The 27265-nt window shown below is 43.6% G+C and overlaps 1 protein-coding gene across 13 annotated transcripts in view; it reads left to right on the top strand.

Annotated features, from left to right (window-relative positions):
• Window positions 1-4025: 4025 nt before the first annotated feature.
• SETD2 (SET domain containing 2, histone lysine methyltransferase) overlaps window positions 4026-27265 on the top strand; it is a 152063-nt gene continuing 128823 nt past the window's right edge. For 11 of the 13 annotated variants that reach the window (XR_004058854.1, XR_004058856.1, XR_004058855.1 and 8 more), the window contains exon 1: window positions 4175-4262. Coding sequence is in view for 3 of the 13 variants with exons in the window: in XM_030936373.1 (XP_030792233.1) it covers window positions 4192-4262 (71 nt within the window). In the remaining 10 variants the exon portion in view is untranslated. Of the gene's footprint in view, window positions 4263-27265 lie in introns of all 13 variants that reach the window. The other 2 variants (XR_004058863.1, XM_010374759.2) reach the window with 2 other exon arrangements.

The following is a 27265-nucleotide window of genomic DNA, read 5'->3' as shown; positions in this document are numbered from 1 at the left end:
TACCTAAATTTATAAGGTAGCCAATTTTTTGTTGTATAGCTATCAGTTTAGAGGCAGTAGGTACTTTTTCAGACATTATCTCATTTTCTGCTCCCCAAAATGCTAAGATGTTGATAGTAAATGTTTCTATGCTACAGAGGAGAAAATACATATTTATTTATTTTATTCATTTTTTTTGTTTGAGACGGAGTCTCACTCTTGTTGCCCAGGCTGGAGTGCAGTGATGCGATCTCTGTTCACTGCAACCTCCACCTCCTGGGCTCAAGCGATTCTCCCACTTCAGCCTCCCGAGTAGCTGGGATTATAGGTGTGCACCACCATGCCTAGCTAATTTTTGTATTTTTAGTAGAGATGGGGTTTCACCGTGTTGGCCAGGCTGGTCTTGAACTCCTGATCTCAAGTGATCTGCCTACCTCAGCCTCCCAAAGTGCTGGGATTACAGGCATGAGTCACTGTGTCCGACCTACATTTCTTTCTTTTTTTTTGAGATGGAGTTTTGCTCTCGTTGCCCAGGCTGGAGTGTAGTGGCGCGATCTTGGCTCACCGCAACCTCTGCCCCCCGGGTTCGAGTGATTCTTCTGCCTCATCCTCCAGAGTAGCTGGGATTACAGGCATGCGCCACCACGTCCAGCTAATTTTGTATTTTTAGTGGAGACGGGGTTTCTCCATGTTGGTCAGGTTGGTCTTGAACTCCTGACTTCAGGTGATTCACCTGCCTTGGCCCCTCAAAGTGCTGGGATTACAGGCATGAGCCACCGCACCCGGCCTACATTTCTTCTTTCTACTACCCCTTACCAGGTATCCGGAGGCTACCTGTGGAGAGTGATTGACCTTTGGCCTTCTGTCTTCCCTAAGGCAAGAGACGATTTTGTTTCAGGGTCACTACTGGCAACCCTGGGATCTCCTGGGATGGGGTTGGCCTTGACCCACAGGAGACAGTAAAGTAGCAGAAAGTAAAAAGGGTTTCTTTTTTTTTTTTTTTTTTTTGAGATGGAGTTTCGCTCTTGTTGCTCAGGCTGGTGTGCAATGGCACGATCTCAGCTCACCGCAACCTCTGCCTCCCAGGTTCAAGTGATTCTCCTGTCTCAGCCTCCCTAGTAGCTGGAATTACAGACATGCGCCACCACACCCAGCTAATTTTTGTATTTTTAGTAGAGATGGGGTTTCTCCATGTTGGTCAGGCTGGTCTTGAACTCCCGGCCTCAGGTGATCTGCCTGCCTCGGCCTCCCAAAGTGATGGGATTACAGGCCTGAGTCACCACGCCCGGCTGAAATGATAAAGGCTTTTACGATTTTAGCACTCTGGGAGTGAACGCCTCGTATATTTCATGCTAGGGCTTTTTAGACATTTTTCCTTTAAACGTGGAGAAAGTAGGGGACAGTCAGTATTTAATAACACTAAAAACCAAATTATTCCACAGCTTTGATCAGGAGGCCAGGCCCAAGTATGTGCTCCAAGCATGCATTCTCTTTGACTTAAAAATATGAGTCCAAAGAACTCTGAGAGCAATTATAGATGAAGGCACTGCCTGTAAAAACCCAGTTCATTTGTTTCTGCTTGGGGCTTAGAATTCTCAGTGATTCCCATGGCTTGACAAGCTTATTGCATTGGGTTCTGACCAAACCAATGCTATCGTGAGACCAGGCATTCCAGTGCCCAGCTGTACCTCCTGTAAGAGAATTGCTTACTTTCTTATTGAGGAAATAGGAAACCTGCACCTGACTGCTTTTTTCTCATTTACCTCAGCTTAGGTCCTTACCACCTCACACTTACATTGTTTCAACCACCTCCATCTAAAATTGCCCTATCCTGCCTGTCCAAGGTCAAGTGACTCCCAACTGCCTATGTGGCATCTAAGGCACAGGGCCTCAATCTATTCTTTCAAAGCCCAAAAGATAACACTTACTAGGCACTTAATGAGAGGCACTGTGCAAGCATGTTCACAACATTCTCTGCGCAGTGGCTAATACCCCATTTACAGGTGAGGCACGGGAAGCATGAGAAGCAAGCATCCCAATGTCACAAAGCTAGAAAGTGCCTGGTACACAATGCCAGGTAGAGCTAGCTCTTAACCTCTGCACTATCATGGCTAAAGAACGCTGACATGTACTGAAAGTTTAAGGCTTTAACAAACAGCTCATTTAATCCTCACAATAGTGAGAAGACCAGTTGGCAGCAATATTCTCATTTAAAAATGAGAAAAACCACAGGGAAATTAGTCACAATAATGGTGTGTAAAGAAATGGCCTTGGGAGATTCGAACCTAGGGAGTCAGATGGACCCTGGACCTCCATGCTAACCCTAAAGGTACCAGGAAAAAAAAATAATAAAAGCCAAAATAATCCCTAAGTGAAAAACAATGATTATAAAACACTAAAAGACACTGTAGCCTACATACAAAGGCTATTTTAAAAAGTTAGCCACTGAAGGATGTTTATTCTCTCATATCATATTTAAGATTTTTGTTGTTGTTTTCTTTTTTTGAGATGGAGTCTCGCTATATCGCCCAGGCTGGAGTGCAGTGGCGTGATCTGGGCTCACTACAACCTCCGCCTCCCGGGTTCAAGCGATTCTTCTGCCTCAACCTCCCGAGTAGCTAGGATTACAGGCGCGCCACCACGCCCAGCTAGTTTATTTTTTATTTTCACTCATTTATTTTTTTGAGATGGAGTCTCACTCTGTCGCCAGGCTGGAGTGCAGTGGCACAATCTCGGCTCACTGCAACTTCCGCCTCCTGGGTTCAAGCAAGTCTCCTGTCTCAGCCTCCCGAGTAGCTGGGATTACAGGCGTGCGCCACTACGCCCAGCTAATTTTTGTATTTTTAGTACAAATGGGGTTTCGCCATGTTGGCCAGTCTGGTCTCGAACTCCTGACCTCAGGTGATCCGCCCGCCTCAGCCTTCCAAAGTGCTGGGATTACAGGCGTGAACCACCGCACCTGGCCCACATTTCAGTTTTTAACCACTGTTTCTCAACTGGAAGACACATCCTTTCCTTTCCCTAACCAATTGCTGGTAAAATCCGATTCAAAATTCTAGTGGAAAAACAACAGCAACAACAACACAAAAAAAGCTAACCCTATGAACCCCCAATGTCAAAATGATCTATCACAAAAAACTCCTCAGCATCTAGAAAGTTTAGCTATTGAATTTACGCGTTCCTATCCCTCCTTCCAAATATAACAACTCGTAACTCTTTCAAGTTATTCTACTTAATCTCATCTTATCATTTCTGGAGGAAAGTGATTAATACACCTTTTTCATGACGTTGCCTCTAAGGCCCCAAGAACCACACAAGAGAACGGAGCTGCAGCCTTAGAGACTTCGGGTGGGGGCAGAACGCCGCGCCGAGGTGGAGGTAGGAGCCCCGAGGGCACAGCGGGCAGGAGGGCGGAGGAGGCTGCCGGAAGCTCGGCCTCCGAGCAATCCCCCGCCTCGCTGCGCTTCCATGCTTGCTAAGGGGTCGAGATGAAGAGGCAAGGGGGAGAGAGAGGGGCGAGTGGGACGAGGGGCCGGGAGCAGCCGCGGCCGCTTTACCTCAGAGCCCAGAGACCTGGGGGAGGGGCCCTCGGCGTTGCCGCGGACTCCGGGGCTCCCGGCGGGCAGGTCCTACAGGGCCGTGGAGCAAGAAGGCTGATGTCTCGGCTGTCTCGGGGAGTTCTCCCGACGTCGCCTGCTGTTTGTCAGTCGCCAGCTGTAACACGGTAGCGGGCCGGGTCACGCTGCTCCCGGCCGCCAGGAGGGTTGAGGGAGGGGTCGCGGTGCCGCCTCTCTAGGTCCGGCCTGGCCCACATCACCGGAGCCGGGGGTTTATTATTCCGGAGCGCCACAGACACGGTCGGCCTGGGCCCGCCGGGCAGTGTTCCACTCCGCCCGTCCCGGCCTGGGGTCAAGCTAGCAGCTGCAGGCACGCCGACTGGCGGCGTATTGGGGGCCCGTGTGTGTCTCTTTAAGGGGCCGGGCCTGCGAAGCTGAGGGGCGGGTGGGGTGTGCGTCGCTCCCGGTGTGAGGGTGAGAGGGAGAGAGCGGCTGGCGGGCGTCCGAGGGAGGGAGGGAGGGAGCGACGAGCGAGGTAGCGACGCGGGCCGCCCCTGCCGCCGCCGCGGTCGGACCTGCGGCCTCCTCCCCTCCCCTCCCCCGCGTCGCCCTGCCGCGGGGAGGGGGCTCTCGTCGCCGCCTCCAGCCGCTCCCGATGAAGCAGCTGCAGCCGCAGCCGCCTCCGAAGATGGGGGATTTCTACGACCCGGAGCACCCGACCCCTGAGTAAGTATCAGCTCCGCGGCCCCCTGCTGCTGTCGGCCGCCTCAGCCCCAGCCGAGGGCGGTGCGTCCTGACGGGTGGCCGGCGCGAGGAGTAACGGGCCCGCGGTGGCCTCGCGCGGTCGGTGTCGGGAGCAGGCCCGCGCCGCCACTTCGAGCTGCCTGGCTGGGGCCGCTGCAGGCCCGCGGTTGGGCCCGGCGTTGGCGCCGCTGCTCGCGTCGCGGCGGCGGTTGGGCCGGGCCGGTGGGGGAGGGGCGGCCACGGTCCGTACGGCTGCCGCCGTGTCCGCACCGACCCGGCCAGCCCGGGGCTCGGCGGTCCTGGCTGGCTCCTCGCGGCTCGTCCGGGGCCCGCTGCTAGTCAAGGGGCATAGTCGGAGGAGCTGCCGGTGCCTGGCCCGGCAAGAGGGCGCGGGTGAGGGTAGGCCGCGAATCCCCGGGCTCGGGTGGAAGCTCGACCCGTCGCCCGACCTCCCCGCGACGGCAGCGGCTCGGACCGGAAGGGCCTAGCGCGAGTTGCCTGGCCCCCGGGCCGTGGAGGGGCCCGCGCTGCACTCCTGAGTTTGATTTTTTTCCTCCTGGGAACTCGATCCTGGCCTCGCAGTGCTTCCGGCTTCACATTCTGCACCTTTGGCACTTGGGTTTTGTAATGGCGAGGTTTGTGTGGTCCCGTTGTTGAGGTGACACCGGATTTGTTTTTCCGCCTGAAAATGAAAGCCACCTGAGGGGCATACATTTTCTTGCAGATTGTGAGATTTTCACACTTTCGGACACGATTTTCTTGGTAACAGGAACCTCTTACCCTAAACGGATGACTTTCTATTTCTTGTGAAGACTTGGTTAAAAACTAAGAATCGTTTGAGGATTCTCTAAAGAAGACAATGTTCTGGAAAACCGAAACACAGTTTTGCCCAATAGTAATTTTTCAGTCTAGGACACCTTTACATTTCTCTTGAGGTCTGAATTTGTATCTGCTACCTCAGAAAGCCTGAAGTCACTTCTTTCCCTGAACCCTCAGGAGACCATTGTTTTGAAAAGCCATTCTTAAACTCCGTTTGCTGTTGTTGGACCTAGGAATATAGTATTCATTTCAAACTTATTGGTTGATAGGGGTTTCACATGAAACTGTCAAACTTTTATGACCAGGATAATTCCAAGAGCTTTGCTGTTTTGACACATTTTACCTTAGGTTGGCTGTGGCTCGTTTTTGAATCCCTTGCCACATCTCACGTTGGTCCAGAAATGTCTGGATCTTAATTGATAGTTCTTAGTTTTGATTGCAACACAACGGATTCTGTTGAGGTGTTGGTCATTTCTGCACAACACGATAAATCATTATTTTGCTTTTCTAAAAACTCAACTCTTACTTGCAATAGTAAGTTAACATGACTTTTTCCTTTCATGGGTTCTTGGCCATTGGTTAACATTACCTTAATTAGATTGGTCTTTTTGTTTTGCTACTGGCAGGGTCAGTTAGGTAAGATTGTTTTGATTTACTGCACAATCAGTCCAATTACAAAGCTCACGTTATAGGTTTTTAGTTTAAAAAACCTCAAAAAAATTTTTTTATCACGATTCAATAAATGCTTATTTAGCACTTGCTCTGTACAAAGTAACATGCTAACCTTTGAATAGGCTAAGTGCCTGCTTTTACTTCCTTTTACCAGGTTGTTTGATGAAGTCCAGAAGCTTTAAGGATCACATCCTTACACTTCTTGGGGAAAAATTTTTCATAATATGTGGGAAAATTGACTCAGAAGTGCATCTTTGGTAGACACGAGTGGGGAAGGAAGAATGTTTTATGGTTTTACATGTTTTGGAGTTTTTATTGCTTTAATGTAGTAGAAATGCACTGCTTTGGATTTCTGACAGTGATTATATATTTTTAAATTCTTGTGTATTTTTTCCTTTTTTTTTTTTTTTTTTTTTGGAGGCAGGGTCCCACTCTGTCACCCAGGCTGGAGTGCAGTGGTGTCATCATAGCTCATTGCATCCTTGAACCTCTGGGCATAAGCAGTCCTCCTGCCTCAGCCTCCTGGGTTGGGACTATAGGCATGTGTCACCACACCCGGCTAATTAAAAAAAAAATAAAAATAAAAGATTACATTACTCAGACTGGTTTTGAATCCCTGGCCGCAAGTGAGCCTCCTGCCTTGGCCTGCCAGAGTGCTGGGACTGCAGGCATGAGCCATTGTCCCAGGCCCTTTTCTTGTGTATTAACCTGTATGGAGTAAAGAATTGTAACATGTTTTTGTTGTTGTTGTTTTGTTGTGTTTTTCCTTTTTTCATAATACTATAAAGACTGGAGGGGATCATGGTAGGTATTCTGAGCAATATCACCTGTTTGGCGTATGAAGAAAATGAAGCCTAGAGAAGTGAAGTGACGGCAAACCCTTGAGATAGTAAGCTAGTTAGTGTTTATAATGCTACAGGAGAGAGAAAGGCAGTATAGGATTTTAAAAACCTGGATTTCAGAGTCAGACCTGGATCTGAACACTATTTTAACCTTGGACAGATGACTTCATCTCTCCGAACTTGGGTTTTTTTCATCTTTTATATAGGTATCATAATGGTTAACACCTTACTAGGGCTTTTTGGGAGGATTGAATGAGATAATGCATGAAGAGCACTTGGCGCAGAATGTGGCACGTGTAAGTGCTTCTAGCTGGGGTCATCAGGGAAAAGTTAAAAGGTAGGATTTAAGTTGAGGATGAAAAGATTAGGTGGGCAACATGGCTCAGGGGAGGAATGGCCAAGTGCCCTTTTTAGACTTTGGATGGCTTGAAATGGTACTTAGACATACGAAGAAACTGAGGCAAAAATGTAATTTCTGTTTGACTGAAGTAACAGCATCTGATGTTCTGGGTTTGTCTTGTACTCATGCTTTTAATCAGACACAGCTGCAAGATGGCTTTTTTTTTTTTCAGCAGCATATAGGCTATTGTGTTTCAGGTGAAAGTGGCTGTAATCACTTGAGTATCTGTGCAGTAGGTGTCCATTATGGGGCAGGCCCAGGGACAGGTGTTGAGGACACAGCAAAGTAGATCCAGTTAGTCTTTAAGGAACTCTTTTAATGAGGGAGATAGGCAAGTACCTTACAGTGATAGAGGTTCAGTTCTTTGAACATAGGCATGTCTGAGTATGCCAAACGTAGGCACACTAGGGGTAATTGGTGTACAAAACAAAATTTTGCCCTTGTGGAGTTTACATCCTAATGGGGGTGATAATAAATGATACAGAATGTTCTGGCCAAGTGGAGTGACTTGCATTGGTAGTCCCAGCACTTTTGGAGGCCGAGGTGGGTGGATCACCTGAGGTCAGTAGTTGGAGACCAGCCTGGCCAAGATGGTGAAACCTCGTCTCTCCTAAAAATACAAATTAAAAAAAAAAAAAATTAGTCGGGTGTGGTGGCAGGCACCTGTAATTCCAGCTACTTGGGAGGCTGAGGCAGGAGAATCGCTTGAAACTGGGAGGTGGAGGTTGTAGTGAGCTGAGACTGTGCCACTGTACTCCAGCCTGGGGGACAGAAGGAGGTTCCATCTCAAAAAATAATAATAATAAAATTAAATAATATAGAATGTTCAAAGGTACGTGCTTTGGAAAGTGGAATAGAGTAAGGGGGATTCAGAATTGTTGAGGAAGCGGTTGCAATTTAAAGTGAGGTATACTGGATGAGTATCCTTGAGGGAGTAATATTTAGGCAAAGATTTAAAGGAGAAGTAGCCATGTTAATAATGGGTGAAGGCATTTCAATAAGAGGGAATAGTGAGTTTCAAGGTGTTGAGGCAGACCTGTGAGTTTTGTCCATTATGGCTAGAATGGAATGAGCAAGAAAGTGTAATAGTAAATTGGGTTAGGGTGAGGTGGGGTTTAGCTTTTTTTTTTTTTTTTTTGAAATGAAGTCTTACTCTGTCCCCCAGGCTGGAGTGCAGTGGCGTGATCTTGGCTCACTGCAGTCTCTGCCTCCTGGATTTAAGTGATTTTTCTGCCTCAGCCTCCTGAGTAGCTGGGATTATAGGTGCCTGCCACTGCACCCAGCTAATTTTTGTGTTTTTAGTAGAGATGGGGTTTCACCGTCTTGGCCACGCTGGTCTTGAACTTCTGACCTTGTGATCCACCTGCCTTGGCCTCCCAAAGTGCTGGGATTACAGGTGTGAGCTACTGCTCTCGGCCAGGATTTAGCTGTTACACAGTCTTGTAGAGCCATTCTAAGGACTTTGCCAGGAGTTTTGAACAGAAGAGTGACATAGTCTGCTTTCTATTTCAAAGGATCATTCGAATTGCAAAGGGAACAACAGTGGTAAGCCTGGAGACTAGTAAGGAAGCTAGTAATCCAGAAAAGAGATGCCGGTACCAAGATGGTAACATAAGAGTAGTGAGAAATGGATGGATACTGGATATATTTTGAAGATGGAACTAATATGATTTGTTGGTGTGATATGTGAGGAACCAAGGATGATTCCAGGGTTTCTGGTCTCAGCAGTTAGAAAGTTGCCGTCAACAAAGAGAGTGATGACTAAAAGAAGCAAGTTTGAGGACTAGATTAGGAGGAGTTCAATTTTAGGCATGGTAAGTTTGAGATTGCCTGTTAGACATTTGAATTGAGTTGATAACCAAGTCTGAAGTTCAGGGGAAAGGTCTGGAATGGAGATAAATTTTGTTGTCACCAGTTTAGGTAGTATTCAAGCCATGAAGCTGGATGAGATTACCAGGGAATTCTTGGTAGATAGAGAGAAGGGCCAAGGATTGGTCTTTTTATTTTTGTTTTTTTAAAGATGGAATCTTACTATTTTCCCTGGGCTGGTCTTCAGCTCCTGGGCTCAAGCAGTTCTCCTGCTTCAGCCTCCTGAGTAGCTGGGACTATAGATGTGTACCACCACACTTGGATTGATTGGTTTTTTAAATGCCTGTGTTAAGAGAGGACTGTTTTAGTGTTGAGTTTAAGGTTTTAACATGGATGGCATCTATGAACTTGGGAAAATCACCTCTTCAGTAACCTCTGACTAGAAGTTAGCATTTCTTTCAATTACGAATGTAAATAACAAACTACAGTAGTATTAATTGTGATTTGTGTATAAATCAGATATTTTTATAATAAAATATGCAGTCGATTCTTGATCAACACAGGAGTTAGAGGTACCAATCCCAATCTGCAACACAGTAAAAAATGTGCGTGTAACTTTTGTCTCCCTCAAAACTTAACTGCTACTAGGATTCTGTTGACTTTACCGAGAACATAGTCTACTAACACATATTTTGTTGTATGTTGTGTGTATTATATACTGTATTCTTACAAGAAAGTAAAGTAGAGAAAAAATGTTATTAAGAAAATCAGGAAGTGAAAATATATTATTCATTAAGTGGAAGTGGATCATCATAAATGTCTTCATCCTTGTAGTCTTCACGTTGAATAGGCTGAGGAGGAAGAAGAGGAGGGGGTTTTAGTCTTGCTGTCTTGGGTGACAGAGGTGGAGGAGGTAGAACTGGAGGCAGGCACAAGGTGTGTAACTTTTATTGAAAAAAATCTGTATAAGTGGACCTACACAGTTCCAGCCCATGTTATTCAAAGGCAAACTGTATTGTGTTTTTTGTAGAATCTTGAAATATGTTTATCATTATGTCGAAATCCACTAGATTGAGAAGCACATACTAAACAATATGACACATTGGTTTTTTTCCCTCAATGTAATTGGCTTCCTTTGCAATCATATGTACTTTATCTTATGCATTAAAAAATATTAGACTGAGAAGAAATCCACAAGCTTCATTAGATTTCCTAAATGGTACAGGGCACAAAAAAAAGTTAAATCCCTGGGCTCTGGAGACAGAACTCCTGGTTTAGAATCTCATCTCTTTTACTTAATTGCTCTGTGAACCTAGGCAAGTTTCTTAATTACTCCTTACCTATAAAGTGGGGATCATGGTAGTATCATCTGCAAAGGATTTTATGAGAATTTAAGAATTAGGACAGTGTTAGTTTCTTTCTTTTTTTTTTTTTTTTTTTTAAATTTGAGACGGAGTTTTGCTCTTGTTGCCCAGGCTGGGGTGCCATGGCACAATCTGGGCTCACCACAACCTCTGCCTCCTGGATTCAAGTGGTTCTCTTGCCTCAGCCTCCCGAGTAGCTGGGATTACAGGCATCTGCCACCATGTGTGTCTAATTTTGTATTTTTAGTAGAGACGGGGTTTCTCCATATGGGTCAGGCTGGTCTCGAACTCCTGACTTCAGGTGATCCACCCGCCTCGGCCTCCCAAAGTGCTGGGATTACAGGCGTGAGCCACCACGTCCCCGGCCAGTTCTTTTATTGTTAGTATTGAATGGAATGAGTAGGCTAGAAAGAACGGTACTTACAAGGCACCATGATACGAAAGTATGGCGAATTTGGTCAAAAGAAAGTTTAATTGGGAAAGAATATTTCAGCGTGTTCAAATGATATATACAGCAGTCAGGATACTTAGATTCTCTATTAATTTTTTATTTTTAGGGACTTGTTCTGTTGTCCAGGTTAGAGTGCAGTGGCAAGATTGTAGCTCACTGTAACTGAACTCCTGGGCTCAAGTGATTCTCCCACATATCTAGGACTGCAAATGCGCACCACCACTCCTGGCTAATTTTTTTGTTTTGAGACAGGGTTTTGCTCTTGCCCAGGCTGGAGTGCAGTGGCACGATGATGGCTCACTGCAGCTTCAACTTCCCAGGCTCAGGTGATTTTCTCACTTCAGCCTTCTGAGTAGCAGGGACTATGGGCACATACCACCATGCCCAGCTTATTTTGTTTGTAGAGATGGGGTTTCACCATGTTGCCCAGGCTGGTCTCAAACTCCTGAGCTCAAGTGATCTGCCTGCTTTGGCTTCCTAAAAGTGCTGGGATTATAGTCGTGAGCCACCACACTTGGCCCTGGCTAACTTTTTATTTTTTGTAGTGACAGGGTTTTCTGTGTTGCCCAGGCTGGTCTCGAACTCCTGACCTCAGCATCCCGAAGTGCTGGGATTACAGGTTTGAGCCCCTGTGCCCAGCAAGTCAAATTCTTATAATTCATGTTAGAGTGGAGAGGATAGAGGTACCTTAGGAAGTCAACTGAGAGAAAGTATCATGTGGTTACCAGATTTCATATATGATCTGGACCCTTAGTAGCTTTATAGCCAGTTGAATCAATTTTTCTGATAAGAGAAAGATAGGTTTGTAGTGATGGATGTATGGTCCTACAGGCCAGGTTACCTTCTTTGGGCTACTGCGGTACACAGGAGGCCAATATAGCAGTTGGAGGGTTTGCTGGTAAGTATGGAAAGCCTGCTGAACTATCCTAGTGCTTAGGCTAGGGTGTACCTCTTTAATATTCATGTCCCTCTTTGCCATTTGCTTTTGCTACATTTGAGGCATACCATTCTCCTTTTATTGACACATTATGTCTTTAGAAAAGTATCAAGCAACTGTTGATACAATTCTGTTTTCCTAAGAATTGTCTCCAGTTGCCAAGCCATATTTTATACATACAAGAAGATTATCTATCAGTCATACTTTCCTAGTTTCCTTAGCAGGACTTTGGTGTTTCCAGATCTTCTCAGCCCTTTTTCACTGTAGTGACTCATTGATTTAATTTATTCATTAAAATTTTTTTAATACATTAATTTATTCTGTAATAGACATTTGTAATAAATTTTCTCAACCCTAATATTCATTGTTGTTCTATGAGCATTGTCAGGTTTTGGAGGGAAGCAGGATGGCCAGCCTGGATTTGAGAATCAAAAGTTGACCAGCTTTTCTGTCCATAAGTCTACTACGTGGCTCTGCTGGAGCCTGTCTGAACCTATCCTGGTTAAGAGGCTGCTCAATTTGCTAATCGTTCTTTGCTCAGTTTCTTAAAAAAGTTGACTAGCTTCACTTCTGTTAATTCTTCCAAGAGAACCATAGAGTACTTGATTTTGTAATACACTAAGAACTATTATTGTAAAACCCTGAGAGATAGTTTATATTGGAAACTAAGCCATTTACATACACCTAAGTCACTGAAATCAGGTTAGAATGTTTTTCTGACAGAAAAAAAAAAAACACTTTGTGTGTGTGTGAGAGACAGGGTCTCACTCTGTCACCCAGGCTGGAGTGCAGTGGCACAATCTTGGCTCTCTGCGACCTCTGCCTCTGAGGCTCAAGCGATCCTCCCACCTCAGTGTCCTGAGTAGCTAGGATTACAGGCGCACACTACCACACCCGGCTAATTTTTGTATTTTTTCTAGAGATGGGGTTTGTCATGCTGCCCAGGCTGGTTTCCTGACCTCAAGTGATCCATCCATCTCAGTCTCCCAAAGTGCTGGGATTACAGGTGTGAGCCACTGCGCCTGGCAAAAAAGACTTTTTATTTTGAAAAAATTTTAAACTTTCAGGAAAGTTGTAAGAATAGCACAGTGAATTCCCATAATGTACTTTTAAACTAGATTAACCAGTAATTGGAATTTTGCCACGTTTGTATTACCTTTCTGTATTTAAAAAAAAGTTTTATTTACTTTTGGCAGAACATCTTGAGAGTAAATTGCAGGCATCATGATCTTTCCTAAATATCTCATAGTATTACCTAAGAACAAGCATTCTCTTAATCAATATACAGTAATCAAATTCAGACATTTTAACATTTGTAACCCTGCTATTACCTGATACATAATTTATACATTTTGCCAGTTGTCCCAAAGGTGTGTTCTTTTTTCAATCTAGTATTATGCATTGATTTAATTGTCATGTCTCAGTCTTTTTCAATCTCTGAGGATAACTTTAAGTTTGGAAGTACTTTACTATTACTGTGTACTAACCGTGAATGTGATATTTTAAAAACAATAACAGAGTCTGATAGTATGTTTTAAAATGTTTTGTTTTTTTAATTACCACAACAATAAATACTTACTGCAAAAGGGTCAGACAATACAGATGTTTATAGAAGAAAAATAAAAATCCTCCCTGAGCATCTCCTCTGCTCCACATCTCCAAATACCGCATCCAAGAACTTAATGTATTTTTCGAGATCTTTTCCTTTTGTTTGGTTTTTATTTTTTTTACAAAAGTGGAGTCATATTACTGTATGTATTTTTCTGCCTTTTTCCTACATTCTGTATTTGTTTCCATTTACATATAAGATGTGCTTATCTATCATTGTTTTTTTTTTTTTTGTTTTTTTGAGACAGAGTCTTGTTCTGTCGCCCAGGCTGGAGTGCAGTGGTGCAGTCTCGGCCCACTGCAACCTTTGCCTCCCTGGTTCAAGCGATTCTCCTGCCTCAGCCTCCTGAGTAGCTGGGACTACAGGCGTGCACCACCACGCCCAGCTAATTTTTATATTTTTAGTAGAGACGAGGTTTCACCATGTTGGCCAGGATGGTCTCAATCTTTTGACCTCGTGATCCACCCTCCTTGGCCTGGGATAACAGGTGTGAGCCACCGCACCTGGCCAAGATGTGCTTATCTTTTTAAACAGCTGAACAATATTCTGTAGTGTGGATGTACCATGCTAAGTTGTTTGATTTTCTTTTCTTTTTTATTTTTTTGAGACGGAGTCTCGCTCTGTCGCCTGGGCTGGAGTGCAGTGGCTGGATCTCAGCTCAGGGCAAGCTCCGCCTCCCGGGTTTACGCCATTCTCCTGCCTCAGCCTCCCGAGTAGTTGGGATTACAGGCGCCGCCACCTCGCCCGGCTAGTTTTTTGTATTTTTTAGTAGAGACAAGGTTTCACCGTGTTAGCCAGGATGGTCTTGATCTCCTGACCTCGTGATCCGCCCGTCTCGGCCTCCCAAAGTGCTGGGATTACAGGCTTGAGCCACCGCGCCCGGCCAGTTGTTTGATTTTCTTAAGATGTCTGGTTATTATGTTAGGACATATTGAGCTATGTGGACGGTGTCTCTTTACAAATGTATTTCTCCACAGAGTGAGTTTTTCTGGTTATGATGGTGTTTGGGGGATTTTGTTGACAGTTTTTTTAAAAATCTCATACTTATTTCTATTTGTATATGGTACTGATGGATTGAACAGATCATTTTTATTCCTGCCTTATTTTGATTAGTTACTTGTTTCTTTTAAAAAGAAAACTGAAGGCATTTAAGTGGGGTCTCTTTTTTTTCTTTTTTCTTTTTTGGATCAGGGCCTCCCTTGTCACCTAGGCTGGAGTACAGTGGTATGATCGCAGCGCACTGTAGCCTTGAACTCTTGGGCTCAAGCAGTCCTCCTGCCTCAGCCTCCCAAGTAGCTGGGACAACAGGCATGTACCACCACACTTAGCTAATTTTTAATTTTTTTTTGTAGAGATGGGGGTCTCACTATGTTGCCCAAGCTGGTCTCAAACTCCTGGCCTCAAGGAATCCTCCCACTTCGGCCTCCCAAAGCGCTGGAATTACAGTGCTGGGCACCCTGTGCCTGGCCTTAAGTAGGGAGTCTCTTGAAAATGGTTGGTTTGAGGCTGGCCAACAGAGCTAAGACAAAATTTGATAGGTTTGTTGTTGTTGTTGTTTTCCATAGTTGGACTTATACAGTATTTGGAAGTCTACTCTCATTCAAATGAGAGGCAATTACCTTGTATGATTTTTGGTTAATTGTGTAATTTTTGGTTAATAAAAATTGTGTAATAAAATGTTGTATTTGAGTCTCAGCTTTGGAATTTGTGTAAATTTACTTTGTTTAATTTGGTAGTCTTCTTATTTTTTATTTTTTTAATTTTAAAAATTAGATACTCACTTCACTGGCTCTCACTTCACTGCCCAGGCTGGTCTTGAACTCTTGGTCTCAAGTGATCCTCCTGCCTCAGCTTTCCAAAGTGCTGGGATTACAAGCATGAGCCCCCATGCCTGTTTTTTGTGTTTTTGGTCAAGCTAATGGTTACTTTAGTCTCTTTTCCAGCTGAGCAAACATATTGTCATTTCAATGGAGGTTTAAGATTGGTCTGAATTCCCATAGTTGCTTTTTATTTTAGAATGCTTTTTCTGTCAAATGCTAACATCTTGCAAGTGAAAATATCCTTGGGATGATGTGGGTGTTGATAAGACTGCAATTGTGTTGGCAGGCTTCTGGGAGGTCTGCTTACTGGGAGCACTGCTCTGGGCTTGCAAGAACCTAGAGCAAGTGGTGGTTTCCAATTGTAGTTCTTCCTGTGGCCCACTTCCCTGCCAAGTGTGGTTGGACCCTCTCTTTGGGGAGGACTCTATAGTAATCAACAATATTTGCTTCATAGTTAGGCTCTTTGTGAATCTGTGGTCTAATTTGTGTTTTGAGCCTTTTGTCTGATATTTGGCCTCATTAAGAGTTATTAATTACATACTCTATTTGAGGAAGCAGAAGATGCTAGGTTTAAGGTTTAAATTTTTTATGAATTTTGTGTGAATGTAAAGTGGAACAAATACTGTTTTTCATAAATTATATGAAATGACTGTAAAAACCCTTTCTATAGAAATCCATTTATGCTGGCCTTGAGCGCACACAGACCTGGTTAAAAATACGACTGGTTAAAAATACAACTCTTCCATTACTTTATCAATACTTCATCGGAGTATCAACTCTAAAACATAAGCTACACATTTTATGGTACTGCTTCTGTGCTGAAAATGTAGTTAAGAATTATCTGTAGTAAAGGCAAATTTCTTTGAGGTACAATACAACATTTTAGAAATCAGTGAAAATCTCTTCAAGTTTGCCTTAAGGTAACCGTAAGAGGTATATTTTCAAGCTTAAGCTTACCATTTCTATTAAAGAACAAAAACAAAACAGCTTTCGTTGTCGTACTAAATTCAGGAAACCAGTTGTCACAATTATGAAAAGTATAGTATACTTTTTGGCAGATTAACCTAGCAGTTTGTGTAAGGAAGTAGTGTTACTAGCTGATACAAACACCTTGAACACATCGAAACAGTAGTGATTGAATATAAAAAGAGTGTTCTCCCAATTACAGTATTGCTCATACAAATTAGGGAGATAATGAGATTCCCAAGAAATAATTGGTGTTCTTCTTTCTTTGACTACCTATTTTCTTTACAAACTTTTTTTTTTTTTTTTTTGAGACGGAGTCTCGCTCTGTCGCCCAGGCTGGAGTGCCGTGGCCGGATCTCAGCTCACTGCAAACTCTGCCTCCCGGGTTCACGCCATTCTCCTGCCTCAGCCTCCCGAGTAGCAGGGACTACAGGGGCCTGCCACCTTGCCCAGCTAGTTTTTTGTATTTTTTAGTAGAGACGGGGTTTCACCGTGTGGGCCAGGATGGTCTCGATCTCCTGACCTCGTGATCCACCCGTCTCGGCCTCCCAAAGTGCTGGGATTACAGGCTTGAGCCACCGCGCCCGGCCCAAACTTTTTTTTTTTTTTAATTTTTTGAGACAGAGTCTCGCTCTGTCTCCCAGGCTGGAGTGCAGTGGTACGATCTTGGCTCTCTGCAACCTCCGTCTCCTGGGTTCAAGCAATTCTCCTGCCTCAGCCTCCCGAGTAGCTGGGATTACAGGCGGCTGGCACCACGCCTGGCTAATTTTTGTATTTTAGTAGAGATGGAGTTTCACTATGTTGGCCAGGCTGGTCTCGAACTCCCGATCTCAGGTGATCCACCCGCCTTGGCCTTCCCAAATGCTGGGATTACAGACAGGAGCCACTGTGCACAGCATACTCTTACTAGAGAAGATCGTGATGGTGTCAGGATATGAAATTGGGAGCAGGAGTTAGAATCTGTGATAGGACTTTTTTTCTGGTTGTGCATATGTGTGCTGCACAATTTTTTTGTTAGCTGTGTGCTTTTTTGAAATGTACTGACTGCTTAAGCATTTTTATTTTCATCAGTGCTATTTTTACATGTAAGTTTTTAAAAGATATGTTTTTATATATGTATTTTTATAATTCTGTAATTTTTTTTTTTTTTTTTTTTTTTTTAGAGACGGAGTCTTGCTCTGTCGCCCAGGCTGGAGTGCAGTGGCAAAATCTCGGCTCACTGCAAGCTGCTCCCCCTCCCGGGTTCACGCCATTCTCCTGCCTCAGCCTTCCGAGTAGCTGGGACTACAGGCGCCTGCCACCATAATTCTGTAATTTTTAAGATGCTTTAGTTGATTATTAATACAAAGTATCAAGAAAGGCTAACATTTCATTGAAGCCTGGCTATCTTAGCGTTCATCTATTCTCATTAGACCTGTTTGGTTTTGTTGCTAGGACCTAAGGGATTTTGTAGATTCATGTATCAGAAAATTCAAGGACCATGATGAATATATTATAGAATATGTTCTTCTTTTAATGGAGGAATCCTAGTAACTAGTAGTTGGGTACATGGTAGTGCATGCTTAGTAAATGTTTGAATTGGCCTGATTCTTTATAACGATCATTATTCTAATTTGATTACCAGCAGTATTGTTAATAATTGCTGACCTCTATTATAAGACATTCTTTTCTTTTTTCTTTTTCTTTTTTTTTAAAGATAGGGTCTTTCTCTGTCACCCAGGCTGAAGTAGAGTGGCACGATCATGGCTTACTGCAGCCTCAACCTCCCAGGCTCAAGAAATCCTCCCACTGTGCCTAATTTAATTATTTATTTTTTGTAGCGACAGGGTCTCGAACTCCTGGGCTCAAGCAATCTCCCTACCTCAGCCTCCCAAAGCGCTGGGATTACAGGTGTGAGACACCATGCCCAGCCTATTACCAGGCATTCTTAAATAACTAGAAGATTAGGACAGAGGTCAGGGAATTGAGTGGCATGTGTTGGGCTAATGGCAGTGACTTGGTGCTCATAGCACTTTTTATGCTTCTTCTGTTGGTATACTAGACCACTTTTTTCTCCCAACCTTTTCAGTTGTTTTGTACTTGTGTATTTTTCCAGGATGGGTAATCCTTAAACTGAGGGTAAACTGCACTTTAACCTTGTTCTGTTGATTTTCTCTCCAAATTTCTCAGATCAGTTATCTCATTTATCTCTTTATAAATATTACGGGCAAAATATTACGGGCAAAAAGGAAGTGAGGAACCTCAGATGCAGTGGTAAATCAAAGGATGTTTTTGAGGTTGGGCACGGTGGTTCATTCCTGTAATCCCAGCACTTTGGAAGGCCGAGGTGGGTGAATCATGAGGTCAGGAGATCGAGACCATCCTGGCCAACATGGTGAAACCCCGTCTCTACTAAAATACAAAAATTAAAATTAGCTGGGCATGGTGGCGGGTGCCTGGAGTCCCAGCTACTCAGGAGACTGAGGCAGGGGAATTGCTTGAACCCAGGAGGCGGAGGTTGAAGTGAGTTAAGATTATGCCACTGCACTCCAGCCTGGCGACAGAGCGAGACTCCGTCTCAAAAAAAAAAAAAAAAAGATATTTTTGGATATACCAAAAGACTGAAAAATGATAGAAAATTTAGTACTCTAAAAATAGAGGGTTTTGTTCTTCTCTAGGGCAGCTGATACTTTTTATACCTAGCATACAAAAAAATTCAGTTTTCTAAGTCTGTCAGTTTCTAACTGTATGAAGCAATTAAAAATGTTATATTTAAACCCTTTTCGTTATATCGAGCCTTTTAACCTAATGTTTAGAACAACTAGCTGAGATAGAACTCTTGACAGTTTATTCAGCTAACATTTGTTGAATGCCAGACTTGTGATAAAGATACAGAAGTAAGCACAATGTGCTATGGCAGGGATACCTGACTTAGACTGGGATGGGGATCAGGCGGGCAATCAGGGAGGGCAGCCCAGAAGAATACCTGAACTTAGCCTTGAAGAGTAGGACTTAGGCAAAAATGGAGTAGGCAGATGGTAGAGGATGTTCTAGGGCCACATTATGGGGGAGGATACAGAGAGAGGATTAACCCTATGCCAATTTCCCCTTCAGTTTTTACCCAATGTAAATTGCTGAGTGCTGTAAGAGGTGTCTAGTGTAGGGAATCCTTTTACTATATCTAATAATTCCTCATCTTTGTGGCTCCCAACTTTTTTTTTCCCCTTTAGCTTGCTCATTGTGACTTCTCATGGCTGTGATTTTAAAAGGGCAGGGGAGCTAGTGCCTCTAATTTTATAAAGGGAAGAAACGGAAGTGCGAAGAAGTACAGATAGTGCTTACTAGCTAGTTTAGTGGCATATCAGAACTTGGGTAATATTAATTTACCAATTTGTCCAAAACTAACTTTTTAATGATGTTAAAGAATAACATTTAGAATAGCTGCCGTTCATAAACAACTGGATTTCTGTATTGAGTTACTTGTTTTCCTAAAGGTCTTCAGAATTGACCTTGATGTGCTTATAATTGTTCAATTTGGAGGGTGCAGGTGATTCCGTATTTGGGTTGGTTCTTTCCTCTGATTTTGCAAATGTATATACTGGAGGATTACTGGTGTGAATATCATTCAGCAGAAGGTAAGCTGGATACGGGGACCATTCAGATCTGCCTGATTGTCTGTCCAGGTGCCTTAACTAGTCTGAAATCTTCATTGGAAATGAGCTTAATCCCATATGAAACTCAAGCTTTCATTCACCATTATTCCCTATATTAAGGGAGAGAAAGAGAAATATATACGTAGGTAACTTGCCTTTTGTTAAGAGGGATTTTTTTTTTTTAAATGCTTTCCTCATGTCATGCATACACGAGAAAGCATTACTGCTCATGCCACTTTTGTTTTCTTTTATCACTGCATACTGTGTCCAGGTGATGGGAAAGTCTGAGTTCAGGGGTACTCTTAGGATTTTAACTCATGGTTTTTGGACAGAGGAACAGAGTTCATAGGTAGCAATAATGAACATATTTGTGGGAGCATAAAAGGATATTCTTCCTCTTAGCTAATATTAGGGAAATTAAAGTAGACATGGATTAACAGGAGAGAATAATACAATCATGGCCACTTTTATTATTTTTATTTTTATTTTTTGAGACAGAGTTTTACTCTTGTTGTCCAGGCTGGAGTGCAATGGTATGATCTTGGCTTACCGCAACCTCTGCCTCCTGGGTTCAAGCGATTTTCCTGCCTCAGCCTCCCGAGTAGCTGGCATTACAGCCCCCCACCACCATGCCCAGCTAATTTTTTTGTATTTTTAGTAGAGATGAGGTTTCATCATGTTGGCCAGGCTGGTCTTGAGCTCCTGACTTCAGGTGATCCGCCTGCCTCGGCCTCCCAAAGTGCTGGGATTACAGGTTCACTGAGCCACACCGTGCCTGGCCCATGGCCACTTTTAAAAAAGAAATTTGTATGTAAGTTGATTGGATGTCTATAAAATTTTTCCTACTGGAAAATGGGGTTTTTGTTATTCTAACTTCAGTTCTAAGTCAAACATCATTAGTTTAAGACCCTAATTAATGATCGTCTGATTCAGAAATGTGCATTTATTTGAAGTTCATTTAAAAACCAGTGCTCATTTTAGAATAGTATAGAGGTAGAAGGTATAAAAAATTGGAGAACACTTGAACACAGATTGTACTTTGAAATTTCCCTGTTAGTTTTTGTATCTTTTGTCTTCATTACAAGAAAATTTGAGGGGAGTAACATTGTTCTGTTTCAGTAAAGTTTCAGGGCCAGGCACGGTGGCTCATGCCTGTAATTCCAGCACTTTGGAAGGCTGAGGTGGGCGGATCACCTGAGGTCAGGAGTTCGGGACCAGCCTGGGCAACCTGGCGAAATACAAAAATTAGCCAGGCGTGGCTGTGGGTGCCTGTAATCCCAGCTACTTGGGAGGCTGAAGCAGGAGAATTGTTTGAACCCAGGAGGCAGAGGTTGCAATGAGCCTAGATCGCGCCACTGCAATCCAGCCTGGATGACAGAGCGAGATGCTTTATCAACAACAACAACAAAAACAACAAAAAACACAACCAAAAAAACAAGTTTCAGGTTGGTTATGTTATAGTTGAAGCCTAGGTTTACTAGAATATACTTTTAGCCCACCAGTGAGTATAATACTTTAATTTTGTAAGAGGGTTCTAAGCATACCTTTATGAACAAGAGTGCAGAAAGTGTAGGAGCTGAAAGAAAAAAATCTTAAAAAATGACATGCTGGCGGGGCACAGTGGCTCACACCTGTAATCTCAGCATTTTGGGAGGCTGAGGCAGGTGGATCACCTGACGTCAGGAGTTTGAGACCAGCCTGGTGAAACCCTGTCTCTACTAAAAATACAACAATTAGACGGGCATGGTGGCGCATACCTGTAGTCCCAGCTAGTTGGGAGGCTGAGGCAGGAGAATTGTTTGAACCGAAGAGGCAGAGGTTGTAGTGAGCCGAGATCACGTCACTGCACTCCATCCTGGGTGACAGGGTGAGACTGTGTCTCAAAAAAAAAAAAAAAAAAAAAAAAAAGACATGCAGTGGCTAGACTTGGTGGCTAATGCCTGTAATCCCAGCACTTTGGGAGGCTGAGGAGGGCAGTTCACCTGAGGCCAGGAGTTCGAGACCAGCCTAGCCAACATGGTGAAACCCCGTCTCTACTAAAAATATAAAACAAATTAGCGGGAGTGGTGGCGAGTGCCTGTAATCCCAGCTACTTGGGAGGCTGAGGCAGGAGAATCACTTGAACCCGAGAGGTGGAGGTTGCAGTGAGTGGAGAATGCACCATTGCACTTTAGCCTGGGCAACAGAGTGAGACCCTGTCTCAAACAAACAAGAACAGATACGTTACAGCTTACATTTATTGAGTATAAACTCTCTGCCAGGCACTATATGAAGGAATTTTTTTTTTTTTAAGGCAAGGTCTCACTCTGTCACCTAGACTGGACTAGTGATACGAACCTGGTTCATTGCAGTTTTGACTTCCTGGACTCTCAAGTGATTCTCCTGCCTCACCCTTCCAAGCAGCTGAGACCACAGGCACACGCCAGTATACCTGGATAATTTTAAAATTTTTCTGTAGAGACAGGGTCTCTCCATGTTGCCGAGGCTGGTTTTGAACTCCTGGCTTCAAGCAGTCATCTCGCCTTGGCCTCCCAAAGTGCTGGGATTACAGGCATGCGCCATCATGCCTGGCCTATATGAAGGAATTTTTTTTTTTTTTAATTAGACGGAGTTTTGCTGTGTTGCCCAGGCTGGAGAGTAGTGGCATGACCTTGGCTTACTGCAACCTCCACCTCTGGGTTCAAGCGATTCTCCTGCCTCAGCCTCCCGAGCAGCTGGTATTAGAGGCGCCTGCCACCATGTCTGGTTAATTTTTGTATTTTTAGTAGCGACGGGGTTTCGCCATGTTGGCCAGGCTGGTCTCGAACTCCTGACCTCAGGTGATCCACCTGCCTCGGCCTCCCAAAGTGTGGGGATTACAGGCGTGAGCCACCATACCCTATATGAAGGGTTTTAAATAGACATTCATTCTCTTTTTAAAGTAAATATAGTACTATTTCAGTTTTATAGCTAGCTTCTTTGGCCTCCATTTCTTTTAGTAACTTAAGTTAAAAAATTTTGGAGTCGGTATTCAAATTCAGGTTGACTGAATATAAGAGCTTTTGCTCTTGTATATTGTACTGTGGTACCTCTCCAGCTGATATTTTGAGAGTACAGGATGGGAGATAAGAGCAAGTGGCACATGCCTTCTGGACAGAGGCACTAGAAAGACTGTAGCAGACAATTTAGGCTGTATAGCTTTTTTTTTTTTTTTTTTTTTTCTTGAGACAGGGTCTCGTTCTGTTACCCAGGCTAAAGTGCAGTGGCACCATCTTAGCTCACTGCAGCCTTGGACTCCTGGGCTCAACTGATCCTCCTGCCTCAGCCTCTTGAGTATCTGCGACTATAGATGTGAGCCACTGTACCCAGCTAATTTTTTATTTTTTGTAGAAACAGAGCCTCGCTGTGTTGTCCAGGCCAGTCTCAAATTCTTGGCCTTAAGTGGTCCTCCTGTTGGGGCTTCCCAAAGTGCTGAGACTACAGGCATAAGCCACCACACCTGTTCAGCTGCATAGTTCCTTTTAGGTTATATAGTTCTTAAACTGTATACAGGCCTCAGCTGAATCCAAAAATGTGAAATCTGAAATGCTCCAAAAGTTGAAACTTTTAATGCTGACATGATACCACAGTGGGAAATTTTACACATGAACTCATGTGAAGGGCTGCAGTCAAAACACAGCCAAGCCAGGCGTGGTGGCATGCACTTGTAGTCCCAGGTCTTCGGGAGCCTGAGGTAGGAGGATCATTTGAGTCCAGGAGTTCAAGGCTGCAGTGAGCTGGGATTATACTACTGTACTTGCTCCAGCCTGGACAACAAAGCAAGACCCCGTCTCTTAACAAAAACAAAACACAGGCATACAACACAGTTTATTCCATGTCCCAAAATTATTTTAAAATATTGTATAAAATTACCTTCAGGCCATGTGTGTAAGGGGTATATGAAACATAAACAAGTTCGGTGTGTAGACTTGGGTCCAAGATACCTGGCCCCAAGATATCTCGTGTATATGCAGATATTCCAGAATCTGAAAAAGTTTGACATACTTACTGTCCCACCTGTTTTCAATAAGGGTTACTCAACCTGTAGTTTTTTTTTCATCATTCTAGTTAAGATGTTTGCACATTGTCAGTTTTGATATTTCAGTGTTCTCACCTCTGTAGATGTAGGCATGAAAACCAGCTGCCTGCTTTGACTTTTGGATATGATAGTGTCTACTATTTAATTCCAAGCCAAATTCTGTTATTTTTAAAATATTTATTTATTGTTTGATTGATTGATTGATTGATTTTTTTGAGACAGAGTCTCACTTGTCGCCCAGGCTGGAGTGCAGTGGTGTGATCTCAGCTCACTGCAGCTTCTGCCTCCTGGGTTCAAGCGATTCTTGTACCTCAGCCTCCCGAGTAGCTGGGATTACAGGTGTGTGCCCAGCTAATTTTAGTATTTTTAGTAGAGATGGCGTTTTAACCATGTTGGCATGAACTACTGGCCTCAAGTGGTCCACCCGCCCTGACCTCCCAAGGTGCTAGGATTACAGGTGTGAGCCACCGTGCCTGGCCTTACTTCTTTTTCTGGACTTATTTATTTTTTATTTATTTTTTTGAGATGGGGTCTCGCTCTGTCACCAGGCTGGAGTGCAGTGGTATGATTTTGTCTCACTGCAACCTCCGACTCCCTGGTTCAAGCGATTCTCCTGCCTCAGTCTCCTGAGTAGCTGAGACTGGGACTATAGGCATGCGCCACCAAGCCTAGCTAATTTTTGTATTTTTAGTAGAGTTGGGGTTTCACCATGTTGGCCAGGATGGTCTCTATCTCTTGACCTCGTGATTTGCCTGCCTCGGCCTCCCAAAGGAGGGAGGATCCTCTGGGATTACAGGTGTGAGCCACCGTGCCCGGCCGGACTTATTTATTTTTACAATTTTTTTAGAGACAGGGTCTTACAGTGTTGCCCAGGCTGGTCTCGAACTCCTGGGCTCAAGTGATCCTCCCGCCTTGGCCTCCCAAAATGTTGGGATTACACGTGTGAGTCACTGCACCTGGCTTCTGATATTTTGCCGTGTTGTTTCTGTGAGGTGTACATTTGCTTCGTCAGCTTGGAGTAGTTCTTTGTCATAGAGCATAAGATTTGGCCTTCTCAAGTGAGCTGTTTATAGCACTTTTGTCTCTGATTAAGTGGCTAGAAACTTGACAGCTAGAACTGTGGGACAACTGCATTTTCTTAAGTTCTGGTGTAATGTGGCTGGGCTCAGTAGCTCATGCCTGTAATCCCAGCACTTTGGGAGGTCGAGGTGGCGGATCACGAAGTCAGGAGATTGAGACCATCCTGGCTAACACGGTGAAACCCCGTCTCTACTAAAAGTACAAAAAAGTAGCCGGGTGTGGTGGCGGGTACCTGTAGTCCCAGCTACTTGGGAGGCTGAGGCAGGAGAATAGCGTGAACCTGGGAGGCAGAGCTTTGCAGTAAGCCGAGATCGCGCGACTGCACTCCAGCCTGGGCGACAGAGAGACTCTGTCTCAGAAAAAAAAAAAAGTTTTGGTGTAATGTAACTTGACATTTGAGATATAAAACAAATGGATAAAGTTCTGATAAAAGTTTGTTTTATAGATCAACTAGCTTTATTATATGAATATATAGTTATATACTGTTAGTATTTAATAATGAGCAATTTACAGAAATTAAAAAGATCAGTAGACCAGATAGCAATTCTAATCTGCAAAATAGTGTTCAAAAATGCTCTTATTTTTCTGTTTACCTTAAGAGCACAAAAGATACTTTTTGCAGGAAATGAAAATTTAGCACTGTAGTGCCTTATCCTAAAAGATTACAGATAGGTGGAAAGTGGATTTAAGTATTTGGAATATTAGTATTTCTCTCTTTCTTGAACACAGAACAATTTTATATCTACTTTTGTTGAGGTTTTTTTCCCCAATAAAGTTTTTTTTATTTGTTTTTTGAGACAGGGTCTTGCTCTATTGCTCAGGGTGGAATGCAGTGGTGAGATCTTAGCTCACTGCATCCTTGATGTCCTGGGCTCAAGCAGTGGTCCTACCTCATCCTGCTGAGTACCTGGGACTATAGGATTGCACCACCAAACCTGGCTAAGTTTTAAATTTTTTGTAGAAATGGGCCCTCACTATGTTGCCTGGACTAGTCTTGAGCTCCTGGGCTCAAGTGATCCTCCTGCATCAGCCTCCCAAAGTGCTGGGATTACAGGTGTGACCCACCATGCCCAGCCCCAACTTTTATTTTTCCATTTTGAAAATATAAGCCAATGAGCCAGGCGCAGTGACTCACGCGTGTAATCCCAGCACTTTGGGAGACTGAGGTGGGGCAGATCAGCTGAGGTCAGGAGTTCAAGACCAGCCTGGCCAACATGGTGAAACCCCGTCTCTGCTAAAAATACAAAAAATCAGCTGGGCGTGGTGGTGGTGGGCGCCTGTAATCCCAGTTACTCAGAAGGCTGAGGCAGGAGAATTGCTTGAACCCCAGAGGCGGAGGTTGCAGAGAGCGAGTTTGTGCCATTGCACTCCAGCCTGGCCAACAAGAGCAAAACTCTGTCTCAAAAAAAAAAAAAAAAAAAAAAAAAAAAAAAAAAAAAAAACAGGGCAATGTATATATAGTATTCACCTCCCTCCCCCCCCACCACCACAAAGTAGCATACTAAATTTGCTGTTCTTCCTTAACAGTACATTCCGGAGCAGTATACAGAGATCTTCATTATGACCTTTTATTTTAATTAGTTAATTAACTTAGAGTTAGGTTCTTGCTCTGTCACCCAGGCTGGAGTGCAGTGGAACCATGTTATCTCACTACACCCTTGGCCTCTGGGGCTCAAGCAGTCCTCTCACCTCAGCCTCCCAAGTAGCTGCGACTACAGGTGCACACCATCACACCTGGCTAATTTTGCTTATTTTTTGTAGACGCGAGGTCTCACTATGTTGCTCAGGATGGTCTCGAACTCCTAGCCTCAAACAACCCTACTGCCTCAGCCTCCCAAAGTGCTGGGATTACAGACAGGGGAGCTACCACGTCCAGCCCATTATAACGATCTTTTAGATCAAAGTTTGTAATTAGAACTTTTTGAAGCTGCATACTAACTACCACATTGAATGGATGTACCAGGGTTATTCAGTCACTGTTGAAACCTTTTACTAGCACACAGATAGCCTTCTGCAGTTTATTTTAACCTTTTTCTGTATGAAATGGATAGTGGTGCATTCAGTACATTGTAATTCACAATCATCCTATATTAGCATTTGGCTTTGCCTTGTAAGAATATGTGTTTCAAGTGTTTTTTTTTTTTTTCCTAAAGTATGGATAGCTTTTACCCTACTTGTAGTTGTGTTAGTTGACTTGAAACCTTTTCCTTCTATACCTCAAACATTAATTGCAATTAAAAAAAATGCTTAAACTCTTTACCAAAACCAGGAAATAAAAGATGGCTATTTTTATTGCATTTAAACTTTTGTTCCATAAGAGTACTGAATTAATTGTTTTTTAATGTGTTTTGATTTTGGTCGGGTGGTAACTTACGCTAGAAACTTTTTGTATTGTTGTACTTGCTATGTTACTAAAATAGCAACCCATGTATATTTTTTCTTTTTTCTTTATAACTAAAGAAAACTTACTTGTGAAACATGAAATAATAAAATTATTTTCAGAAGCTTTTTTTTTTTGAGACGGAAT

Source organism: Rhinopithecus roxellana, chromosome 1, assembly GCF_007565055.1.
Source record: "Rhinopithecus roxellana isolate Shanxi Qingling chromosome 1, ASM756505v1, whole genome shotgun sequence".
Taxonomy (NCBI): Eukaryota; Metazoa; Chordata; class Mammalia; order Primates; family Cercopithecidae; genus Rhinopithecus; species Rhinopithecus roxellana.
The sequence above is the reverse complement of the archived record's forward strand: the minus strand, read 5'-3'. Positions and strand labels throughout refer to the sequence as shown.